Raw genomic sequence first — 12,972 nt, forward strand, 5'->3', positions numbered from 1 at the left:
AATGTGAAAGATCCATCTACTTCTTGGTTCAATAATTTATGTATTAACAGACTTATGTTTATGATAGATACTAAGGATGGAAAGACAAGTAGGCGTGATTCCAATTTTTGACTTATTTCTTAGTTCAAGAATTTGTGTATTAACAGACTTATGTTTATGCTAGGTACTAAGGATGGAAAGACACGAAGGATTATGTTTGTGCTAGGTACTAAGGATGGAAAGACAAGTAGGATGTGATTCCAATTTTTGACTTAGAGACTAGTAGTAGAGAAACAAACATTCTAAATATATATGGTGGCTTTTTGCTTTTCCCAAAGAAGGATAGGTGGATTTTTGCAAAGGAGAGAGTGATTAGAAGAGACTTTTGTAGAGGAACTTGACCTTAATTAATCTTGAGGTTAAGAGGTGGGCAAGTGTACTGCACATAGCAGAAGGAGTGAAACAGCATGGTATAGAGAACTATAGTACTCAGATGGCTAGATGGTTGGTATAAGTTTGGGAAAATTGACTACAAGGAGTCACAGTGTCAAAGATCTTAATATTTTTAAGAAAATAGAGTTTTAAGCAGAGTTTACATAAGTCATGGGTGTTAAAAGTTAAGCAATTTGAGAAAATATAGTGTCTGAACTAAGGGGCTAGATTTGAGAAAAAGTAACATTTATGGGGACTTGAATTCAGGGATGTTGGTAGTGAGAGGAAGGAATCTAAATCTATAGGAAAGAAGCTCCTTTCAAAAGATTAAGTTCTGTTCTGAACAGGTTGAATTTGAAGTGCTTGGGAGAAATGGAGCTGTCCAGGGGATAGTTGGTAATTCAAATTTAGAGAAACAAAAAAAAGTGCTGTAATTTTATAGGTCACCGTTAAAGCTGTGGTAAGATCACAGAAGAGAAGAGATAAAGACCAACATATCAAAGGTGGGGTGAAAAGTGAGAGAGAGGAAAAATGCCAGAGAAGTAGACCAGGTATGATAGGTCAGGAGGTCAAGAAGAAATGAGAAGTGAACATGTAGATAGTAATTGTTAACCACTTTTAACACCTTACAAATACAAAATTTAGGCCTTTTTTTCTATGGCATTCTCTTAAGAATCTGCTATCCCTTAAAAAGTACATACTCATTTTGGGTTGGCGTTTAATTAGGCAGTAGTTTCATTAAGAAGACTGTCTTATTTTAAGAATTTAGCCATATATAAGTAGCAGTAGTATTTTTATATGTTGTTTTTCTGGGTTATATTTAAAAATCTTGGTCTCTGTATAAAACCATACACATTGATTTGTCACAGACTGATGATGTTCACTAGAATATCAAGCAAAATTACATACTTTTTCCTTATAAATCAATTCCCAAAGTTAATTATTTTGGTTTTTACTTAATTATCAGCCATTGAAATGGCAACTTTGGTTTTCACATGGATAGTTGAATTAAAAAATTTTGTATCTTACATGTAAAGGAATGTTGAGGGAAAAAAAGAAAAATACGATTCAGAAGGAAAGTCTTCGAAAACTAGACATTCATTCCCTTAGGTTCTTTCAGAACAATTGACCAGTTGTTTGCCCATTTGGATGAAACATTAATACTTAGTAATAACAGGCCAGGCACGGTGGTTCACGCCTGTAATCCCAGCACTTTGGGACACCGAGACAGGCAGATCACGAGGTCAGGAGTTCAAGACCAGCCTGGGCAACATGTGGAAACCCTGTCTCTCCTAAAAATACAAAAATTAGCCGAGCGTGGTGGCACGTGCCTATAGTCCCAACTACTCAGGAGGCTGAGGCAGGAGAATCGCCTGAACCCGAGAGGCGGAGGTTGCAGTGAGCCAAGATTGCGCCACTATACTCCAGCCTGGGAGACAGAGCGAGAATCTGTCTCAAAAAAACAAAGCTTAGTAATAATAGATAACATTTATTAAACATTGTGTAGCATGCTCGGTGCTGTTCTGAGTGTTCCGTACGTATTAATACTTTAAAAAGCCTTTTGAGTTGGGGCCGTTATTCCATTTTTGTGGATGGAAAAAACTGAGGTACAGAGGTTGAGTAGCTTAACCAGTTATGTGACTAGTACCAGTGGGGTCAGGACTTAACTCATTGGGCTCCAGAGTCAGGGTTCTGAAAGGTCTTGTTGGTATTATTTGTTGTCCAATACTGAGTTATAGTAATCTTTGTTGCATTCTTTTCTGAAATTTCCTATCTCTAAGATTTGTTTTATGCAAAGGTGTGTTAATGTTTTCAATAATAAAAATTCCAGGAAAGATACTAGTTTTAGTTAGAACCTGAAATTCTATGGAGTGATGAGTGTGAAGAGTTGGAGCAAGTGGGAAAGTACTGAAGGTTCTCAGTGTTGAGTTGCTGCCTTCAAAGGAAGAGAAAATCCCTGGTGGGGAAGGGGGTTCAGGATTGGAGTTTTGGTAATTAACTGTTTGAAACTTGATCCTTGTATAGAAAAGAGAGAAGATGATTCAGAAAGTCTTGGTTCTAATACAGACTCCTTTGTTAACATGTTCTTAGCTGTGTATGAATATCTAACTTCTGGCCCATTTTAATCTGAGATAATTAAAATTTAAAAATTTTAATAATGAGATTGAAATCTTCGATATAAAACTTGAGTATTAAGAATATGTTTAGCATCAAAAATCTCAATTAAGTAGCTGCCAGGATACCCTATGAAAGACACAGTTATTGTTTAGGTGCTGTTGTGTTTACCAAGTTTCAGATGATTGTATATTAAAAGCAATGGCTAGTTTAACCCCAGTGTTTAGCTTTGCCATTGGCTTTTCTGTTTCTGCTAACTCTTAACTACTTGGTGTGGTAATCATATACTGCCACCAGGGTATCTGGGAAATATGTTTTATGGGTGGTGGTCACAAGGGGTAGAAGAAAGGGCTAGCTCTGTGACCTTGGGCAAGTTACTTAATTTCTCTGTGCCTCAGTTTCTTTATTTCTAAAATGGGGATAGTAACAGTATTTTAGAGGGTTGTTGTGAGGATTAGATGAATAAGTACATGTAAAGTGTTCAGAACAGGACCAGACCCATATTACACACTGTAGAAACATTTTTGCCACCGTTTGTTGAGTGCTTGCTTGTCAGACACTGGGCCAGGCACTTTCTACTGATCTGTGTTCCCTCAAGGAACATATTATTAAAATGAAGTAAATTCTAGAGAGGTTGCCCAAAGTCACACAGTTTGTGATAAGATTTAAATCCGTGCTTCTACTCCAAAATCTCTTCCCAGAATCCATGGCGTATTGTGTAGATACCATAAAAAAGCACTTAAGAGTTGGGTATGTTAATGTGATAAGGGAGCATGAAATTATGTAGTCAAGTGGGCATTATTTTTAGTGGCAGGCTGTTTTAAAGTAGTTTATTTTAGGTTTGCAATAAACTGCTGTATTTAAATTTACACTTTTGATAGTTCCAAAATTCATTCATTATAGAGTCATGTACACCTCTACCTAGTAATCTTTGAATGATTTGATAAGGATAGATTATTAGCAGTTGGTAAGTTCTCTTTCATATAGCCTGTTAGTTACCCATATAATTGAACTTTTCAAGTCATGAAGGGGGTTAATCAGTTAAATGAATATGTCCAAAGGCAAAGTCTTATGTTTTGGAAAAAAAAACCTCATATATTATGTAAAAAAGTTTTAGTGGCTTTTGGATGATTGCTCACTACTAGTACTCTATAGATTACACAACATTTTGTTTGCATTATACCCCTTTTCTCATAAAGGGGCATTTTGCTTTATTTCCCATTTTTGTGGGTGACAAAGTTAGTAAGTTAGCAGTTAATTAAATTACATATATGACTCCTTTGGCCTTTTGTATGAATATAATACCAATTTCTACTCATCTACAAAGTCAAGTACTTTTCAGTTTTGCAGATTGTTTTGCTTAATAGAACAATTCATAATTTGGGGAACATCTTTATTTGAATACAATTAATAATTAAAGCTGGGATGTGATAACTGCAGTACTTTAGATTGATGAAGAAGAACTGAGTGAGGTGTTAATTCCAGGGACCATGTCATGATTTACCGTTGAAATTCTCTAGCCCAGAACATTGATATGTACTATACATTGATCTAGATTTCAATCTCAGTATATTTAAAATCTGCTTTTATATGTAAAGTATAAAATTCATACCACCAGTTTCATTTTAGTGAACGTTAGCGATATTTTTATGACTTTCTGCCGCATCTTTATGACTAAGATGTTTAGAAATAACCAGAAAAACTGGTTATTTTATCTCATTGCATTTGGTGTAATAAGTGGACTTGGATTGACATAATACAAAAACAAAACTGAGAATTCTAAAAATCAATGGTAGTTTAGCAGTTGAGATTCTCCAAATGATTGGGTAACCCTCAGTGCTTGGGTGGCTAAGTAGTAAGATGTAGTTATTCTCTTGACGAGGGAATATATTTTTATTGAAAAATGCAATTTTACTGATTTTGTTTTAGAATATTACCAATCTCATATGTCCAATCTTCAGAAGGTTAATACTATGGTTTATGATTGGAGAAATGATCTTTACAAGAAACATTTCATTGACAATTGTTTTTAACCTTTCTGTAGCATGACGACAGAGATGATGGTGTGGATTATTGGGCCAAAAGAGGAAGAGGTCGTGGTACTTTTCAACGTGGCAGAGGGCGCTTTAACTTCAAAAAATCAGGTAGCAGTCCTAAATGGACTCATGACAAATACCAAGGGGATGGGATTGTTGAAGATGAAGAAGAGACCATGGAAAATAATGAAGAAAAGAAGGACAGACGCAAGGAGGAAAAGGTATAAAATTTCACCTTATGATTCTGACAGATTTTTTTGGATACAGGTTTGGTGGGTGAATTAGTTATTTCATTTTTAGGAACAATTATTAATATGGTTCCTTTTAACTCTCCACATCTTGTGTTAATCTTCAATTTTTTTTCTCTCTCTTTTAGGAATAATAATGAAGTAAGATTACAGCAGAGCAGAACTTGCACCCACCATTTTTTTACCTGATTTTTGTTTTCAAATAAGAATGTAAGCATTTTACCTAAATTTTACTGTTTGCAAGTAGTCTATAGAAATTTTGTTTTAAGTTTTCAAATATCTTGAGAAATAGTAGACTGTATGTTGAAAATTGTACTGAAATAAAGTAGAAAATTGTTACGTACCATATTTGTAACTATCAACTTTTAAAAAAAACTTTTAACGTTTTTGTTACATGCATTGTAATTCTGCTTTGTCTATAAGATACGGTCAAGTACAGCTCTGTGAAAGTTCTGATTCTCTTCCTTCCCTGTTTGTCAATGTTTTATTCTGAAGTAAACGTTAGCTCTACATATAAATCCTGGAACAGAAATTGTTTATAGAGGCTACACTAATTATTTTAACTGTATACATCTGTTTAATTTGAACACACTACATTGTAGGGTGACTAATTTTTGAAGTATACCACAGACAAAAGGTTGTTACTTTGGTAAACTAAGCTAGTTTAACACTTGAGCAAATGCTTAAGAAGGAATTAAAAAAAAAAAAAAAAGAAGCTTTGCCAATAGCTAAAAAGTACAAGCTATTAAAAATTAGATTGCAAAGTTTTGAGAAAATGTTATTTTTACTGAAAGCAAGCAGTGGCCTATAAAGAACATTCTTAGGAGCCTTTTCTATTTGCGTTCAAAACCGAGTGTTCTCTTTCTATTCCTATTTGATAGTTTGAGTCATGGTCTTAGATATTAGCTATTTGTGAGAGGAAACTGGTTTGTAATAATACTGCAAATAGAAACCCCATTTCTACTGAACATCCTAGTTTTAAACAGAAGAAAAACTATAATCCTGGGGTTGGTATGGAGGAGGTTTATCCTGCAGAATAAGTTGATACATTAGTACCTGATGTCATATCTTACATATTTATTTGAGCTGAACATTAGTTTGTAGTGTAACTATTAGTAAAAATAGAGAAACACAACATACTGTTCATTAATAGTATTTTAAGAAAATTGTTTTTCAAATGTCACCAATAAAAGTTTTGGCAGGAAGCTTGTTGCTGCATTGATCTAACTTGTTCCCCCCCCCCCCCCCCTTTTCAGTTGCAGTTTGTAAAATGGCTTTTTCTTTTTCCTCTTAAGGGTTCTATTCTTCAGGTAGATAATTTTTCAAATGTGAATTATCTTTTGTGTCTATATATTGATAGCTCTTAAAGGAGTGAAAATCTAAAATATTAAATTTCAATGTTAAGTCTATCTGCTTTATGGGCATATATAAAAGTAGACACATTTCATTTGTTAATTTAGTTGTGTGTGTTAAAAGGAGCTAATGCTTATTCTGTTAATGTAAACTTTTGAAGATCTTAAATGTATTGCTCTTTCATCTTAAAACATTTTCGAGGATTTGCAATGCGTCTAGCACCTAGATTACAGCCAGGGACGTTGGTTAAGAGCTGTTGGAAACAAAACTAAAGCAAACTCAACATATGTGATGTTAATGGCCCTCAGATCCTTAGTATTGTGTGATTTTTTTTCCCCCCTTAACGTGTCTTTCTGAAATTGTCTATTAAAGCAGAGGAAATACCTGCCAAAGGAAGTATGTATTGCATTAATCAGGACATAACTGATATTTTCCTGTTCAGAATAATACTTACGTGTGAAAGCAACATGGATGTGATCCCCAACACAGAATTTTCATGACCCTTTTATTGTATACAAATAAATACATAACAGTTAACTTGGTTAGACATCAAATCTGTGTGCATGACTATGTGCTTATCCACTTAAGACAATAGGTAAAAGGGGATTTGAGAAATTATTTAATAGAGAGTGGAAATAAAGCTACTTAATTCCTGTGGGCAGGTTATATTTTAAGTTCAAATGCACTGCTTTAACCTTTGGTTACTTTTATTCTATTAAACAAAATTGAGAAAAGAGTGTTATACTAGAATATAGTAGGCTAGGGTAATTGTAAGAACTCTGTAATAGAATGTCATTATGGATGTTATCTTTTTCAGATCAAGCATATAAAAAGTAGCCTGTATATTTTTTTAAAACACATCTTAACTCCACACTTGACAACATTATAAAAGTTGAATGGTTCCTCTTGGCAAGGATATTTGCTTACAAATGCTAGGAAATAACTCATTGATACCTGCGTTAACATATTTTGCCTAGAGAAGGGCAATAAAAACCGAACCAAAGGATATTTCTAGAAAGGATTAAGAAAGCTGTTTAAGAAGGCCATGACTCTTTAGGTGTGTATGTGTACCTTTCAGCATCCTAGGAATTTTTATATTAAAAGCTAAACGTTTTTCCAATTACAGTCTACTTCAAGGAATTACTGTTGTTCCTTTTGTCACAGGTAAAATCAGTGTCGGGAATTATAATTTGAGAAAAATATTACCCAGTAAGTAACATTGAATGTAGATGGCTAAACGATTCTTACTCAGTGTGATGTATAATGCAACAGGGACCCTTGTAAATTGTCATACGCCAATAAAATGTCACAAGTAACCGCTGTTGTTTGTTTACCTGTGTCTATTTCACACAACTTCTATGGCCTATTTTAGAATACTAGCACATCTGTTAGGAAGATTACTGGTGTGGTAAGGCTTGATAAATGCTTTTTAAAATCCCTCAAACCTCTCTTTACTGTTTTTGTGTTTTGTTTTTGTTTTTGTTTCCCTTGTCTCCCCTGGGAAAGTGGGAAATTTTACAGTTGGTAAATCTAAGCCATTATTTTGAAATACAGGAATTCTAGATTTCTAGTTTGTCCTCTTTTTCTTATGTTAATCTGGGACCTTGCACCCATAATAATATGGTGATTACTTCTCTTTCTAAAAACGCAGTAGCTGGTGAATAACTAAAAAGAATGGTCTTTTCATTCACTTTGAGTAAGATCTGGTATAATTGTTACTATGTGCCATCCTGTCACTTTTAACAAAGCATTTTCATAGAATTTTGTGTGCTACGACAACTGACACATTTTGACTCATGCAAATGGCAAATTAGTCCTTAAAAATTCTGTGAGAGAAATAAGAACGCTGTATGTACGTATATATGCACGTAAAGGGTTGTGTAAGATCATTGGTAGCTTCGTTATACTAGATCATTGTAATTTTTTTTTTTTTTTTTTTTTTTGACACGGAGTCTTGCTCTGTCGCCCAGGCTGGAGTGCAGTGGCCGGATCTCAGCTCACTGCAAGCTCCGTCTCCCGGGTTCACGCCCTTCTCCTGCCTCAACCTCCCGAGTAGCTGGGACTACAGGCACCCGCCACCTCGCCCGGCTAATTTTTTGTATCTTTTAGTAGAGATGGGGTTTCACCGTGTTAGCCAGGATGGCCTCGATCTCCTGCCCTTGTGATCCGCCCGTCTCGGCCTCCCAAAGTGCTGGGATTACAGGCTTGAGCCATTGTGCCCGGCCTGATTGTAATGTTATATACAAATTTCTTATATAAGTATGCTGCATGATTAAGGACATTTATTTAACTTACTTTTTCTGGGTTTCAACTGGAATCCCTTTGGTGGGGATGTACCTATAGTTTCCTTGTGGAATAATAATACATTTTCACATCCAGAAAGAGAAGTACAGAGGCCTTTCTCAGTTTACAAAGTTGAAGGGGAAGGCAAATGGAGAAATAAACTTGATTGTTATTGGGATTAATTTGGCTAGACTCAATCCCTTGAGCCTTAATGTGAGAAAGTAATATCCATTATATGTTTAAAGTTCTCAAATAGTTGATAACTATTGTTAAATCTGTTTCAAATTTTATTGGGTTAGATACTAAAAATTAGTACACTGTCCTAATGAAGTTTAAATGAACAAGTTTTACATTTCTTAGGATTCGGGAATATATGGAATCTAGTTGTATTTAACTGAAGAGCCACAGAGATTGTTAATTTATGAGTTGGACTCCTATTGTTTTAGAAACATGCAGTAATAATTAACATGTGTCAGGGATGGTAATGAGACTAAACCTGTACATTTAATTAAGAGTACCAGTTCTCTTTATGTTACCAGACTATGACCTTTAAAAATGAGTCTCACTGATGAAAGAGAACAGGCATGATTAGGACAGCATTCCACTGCAACTAGAAACGTTCAAATAATGTGTCTTAATTGTAATCTGTGTATAAGAAAATTTTTCCTATGGATATTTTAACTGATTTGTAGCACTTATAAAGTGTAGAAGGTAATATGCTTACAAAATAGAAAAAGGTTGGGTGAGCAGGCTTTAATGCTTTTCCCCCAAGAATGTGCATCGAATTTTTCTTAATCTTTTGGGGTTGGCCAGCTTCCAGATTCATTAATAATGAGCTCTCCCTTTAATAAAAGTACATGATCATAGCTACACAGTACATTTAGGTGGTGTGAAATGATTTATAATCACAGCATGAACTGTGTATTTGGCAGTAAATTCTTGGTACTGTCATAGTGATTACAAATTTCATGGAATATGAAGAGCCACAATAAAAAATACCACTCACCCTCCAGAATAGTGGTTTACTTGCTACCTTATTGAGTCCTTCACTATGGAAAATAATTTTTCAGTCTCATTTGTACTAGAAGGGAAAACTAAACTTTCTGTTGAGTTCTCAGGATACTTGTAAGGTGACCATGAAAAAGAATGTTAAATGCACTTTGAATTTTTTTTTTTTTTTTTTTAAGATGGAGTCTTGCTCTGTCACCCAGGCTAGAGTGCAGTGGCTCGATTTTTTTTTTTTTTTTTTTTTAAGATGGAGTCCTGCTCTGTCACCCAGGCTAGAGTGCAGTGGCTCGATCTCGGCTCACTGCAACCTGCGCCTCCTAGGTACAAACCATTCTCCTACCTCGGCCTACTGAGTAGCTGGTATTACAGGTGTGCACCACCACACCCAGCTAATTTTTGTATTTTTAGTAGAGGTGAGGTTTCACTATGTTGGCCAGGCTCGTCTCTAATTCTTGGCCTCCTAAAGTGCTGGGATTATAGGCGTGAGCCACCGTGCCTGGCCAGAATTTTTTAAGTTTTAATTTTACTTCTCACACATCCAGCCTGCAGGATTAATTTATTTTTTTTATTTTTTTACCTTACCAAAGATTTTCCCACTCCAGAATAATTTTTGGAAGAAGTTGAATATCATTACCAAATGTACTTTGAAAAAAGGCCTGTGTGTGGTGGCTCACGCCTGTAACCCCAGCACTTTGGGAGGCTGAGACACGGATCACCTGAGGTTAGGAGTTCGAGACCAGCCTGGCCAACGTCGCGAAACTTGGCCTCTACTAAAAATACAAAAATTAGCTGGGCATGATGGCACGCGCTGTAATCCCAGCTACTCAGGAGGTTGAGGCACCACAATGATTTGAACCTGGGAGGCAGAGGCTGCAGTGAGCAGAGATCGTGCCACTGCACTCCAGCCTGGGTGACAGAGCTAGGCTCTGTCTCGGAAAAAAAAAATCAAAAAACAAAAAAAAAACTAACTGATTAACGTCAGCATACTCTTATTAAAATGGCTTGAAGATACAGACTTGTGGAGTAATATCACCTCAACATAGAAGTGAGGAATCAGATTTCTGAGTGATCGAGTTCAGATACTGCAGTAAGGGGATTTGTCAGCTGGAAGAAATGACTATCTTTTAAAACTTAATTTGTACTTTTAATTGGAAAATGGGATGTAAAAGTCTTGAAAGTCTTTGATAGAACTTGGGAGTGAAAAATTGATGGCTGCTTATTTAAAAGAAAAAAACAGTTCCATTCATGACTTACTGGAAAACTAAAACACATTGTTTTTGGAGTCCTTTCTAGATTTCAAAGTATACTTTTTCCCTTGTTACAACCTTAAGATAATCTTCCGTATTTATAAACATGAATATTGTCCTTTACAAAAGATAAGGTTCAGTGAACAGAACTGAGTTATATAAAATGATTCTGAAATCTTAGCTTTAGAATGTCAAACTCTAGTTGAGGTGTGGGGAGGTTAGAGAATTTGGGGAAAAACATATGGCTTCTCATGTAGTTACAGATTTAGCTGTCTGCCCCCTGAGGACAATATTTTATCTTGATTGTATTCTGTATTCTCAACTTGAGCAACACTTAGGAAGTATTTGGCTAGTCTGTCACTGAAGGAAAAAGATTCAGAGCTTGAATTGGCCAATAGTAGCTATATGAAAAAGGGAAATAAGGTATGCAATTTTCAGTGTCAAATGAAACTACTTCTGGGAAGCATAACTATTCCTGCTACCAAATCTTGAGGTACTTGTCCTTAGGTTTTCATTTAGATGTTGATGTTCCTAGAATAGGAACAGGTTTTCAGATGAGTGTTTCTTGCAACATTTTTTTCTGGTGGCTGAGGGCATGATGCCAGAGTGTTAACAGTAAAAATAAGAGGCCTTAAAACCATCTTACTGGAATATGATAGTGCTCCAGTTATTAGGAATATGTAGCAGAGTAATTGGATTAGGATGTATATTCTTAAAGCAACCGTTACATGGATATAACTTGCAGTTTTAAAGTTCTATGTTTTATTGCACTAGTTTGATAAGTATGAGCTAGGCACTAGAGCAGCAACAAGATAAGGCTCTGCCCTTTTCTCATTTTTATTCTTGCACTGTAATATGTGAAAATATTTTCTTGCATTATATATTTATATAATACAATCATAGACTGTTTTTTGAGTTAGGCTCCAAATGAGTATTAATATGCAAATCAGGATTCTTCTAGTAACTCTTTGATACTTTTAAGGATCAGGTTCTCTGTCTCTAATTCAGGGTTCATCTATTTAGACTCGCCTCTTTCCTAAACACTGGGAAGCCTAAAAATTTTAGACACATGGTATGTTGACATGTTTTTTTAACATAATTTTCTGGTATCCTGGACAAATGTCAGTCCTGCACTGTGTTACATTGAGGGAATACGTTGAAAATGAGATGTGAGTATTGATAGAACAAAGCAGGTAAGGAGCAGATCCTTTATGGAGAGGTTTCAAAAATAGTTCTCAACACTGCCCAGTAATAAATTTCGTATATGTAACAGCAACAACCTGTTTTGAATGTACTGTTTGCAGAAGCCATTTGATAGTCGCCATTAAGAAAAAGGACGGCAGAACTAAAGTTAAAATACCATAGTGAGTTGAAAAGTCAAGCTAAGTCCCGCCTGGCTAAGTAATATTTAGGAGTATCACTGCATAACAGAACTACACAATATGACAGTGTTAATCCTAAGTCATAAAAGATTAGTTGGAAATGTGTGGTTATATTTAATAAAAATTTTGATGAAAAAGTTTCAACGTGTGACAACTGTCTAAAAGGTTAAATATCCATCTAAGAAAATCTAATACCTCAGAATCCCCTGATAATAACAACCCAGTGCTAAATTGTTTAAAGCTTATCAAGGAATATGACCGCCTTACATAAGAGGGATTTTAGACAAAAATGGGTCATCTCTTGAGCTAATAGAGTTTCTGGCATAAGGTATTATAATGTATAGTAGGATAAGGTGTAGGAGAAAAATGTAGGTGATGACACTAAACCTCTCAATGCTAATTATTCGTTTTCTCTCTCTCTCTTTTTTTTTTTGTAACGGAGTCTCGCTCTGTCGCCAGGCTCAAGTGTGGTTGCGCAGTCTCCACCTCGTGTACTCAAGTGATTCTCCCGCCTCAGCCTCCCAAATAGCTGGGACTACAGGCGCCCGCCACCACGCCCCGGGCTAATTTTTTGTATTTTTAGTAGAGACGGTGTTTCACCACGTTGGCCAGGATGGTCTGGATCTCTTGACCTTGTGATCCACCCACCTCAGCCTCCCAAAGTGCTGGGATTACAGGCGCGAGCCACCGCGCCCGGCCTTTTGCTCATTTTCAATGTCAAACTTTCCTCACATTATTTTAAATACCACTTTTATTCAAACTTTCCAAGCTTACCATTATATAAAGTTCTCTTGCCATTTTACTATTTGAATATTCCAGAAGATAAGCTGTTGTTTAAAAGGAAGTAGAAAGGCAATACAGATTTCAGATGAAGCCCTGAAAGTAATTG

The 12,972-nt window shown here is 35.7% G+C and overlaps 1 protein-coding gene across 6 annotated transcripts in view; it reads left to right on the forward strand.

Annotated features, from left to right (window-relative positions):
* Positions 1-7,483, forward strand: part of BCLAF1 (BCL2 associated transcription factor 1) — a 31,584-nt gene extending 24,101 nt beyond the window's left edge. For 5 of the 6 annotated variants that reach the window (XR_004442952.1, XM_033235366.1, XM_033235368.1 and 2 more), the window contains 2 exons: positions 4,571-4,783; positions 4,939-7,483. Coding sequence is in view for 5 of the 6 variants with exons in the window: in XM_033235366.1 (XP_033091257.1) it covers positions 4,571-4,783; positions 4,939-4,944 (219 nt within the window). In the remaining variant the exon portion in view is untranslated. The remainder of the gene's footprint in view (positions 1-4,570; positions 4,784-4,938) is intronic. The other variant, XM_033235367.1, reaches the window with a different exon arrangement.
* Positions 7,484-12,972: the final 5,489 nt, after the last annotated feature.

The sequence above is a fragment of the Trachypithecus francoisi genome, unplaced genomic scaffold (genome assembly GCF_009764315.1).
Source record: "Trachypithecus francoisi isolate TF-2019V2 unplaced genomic scaffold, Tfra_2.0 Lachesis_group15, whole genome shotgun sequence".
NCBI classification, from domain to species: Eukaryota; Metazoa; Chordata; class Mammalia; order Primates; family Cercopithecidae; genus Trachypithecus; species Trachypithecus francoisi.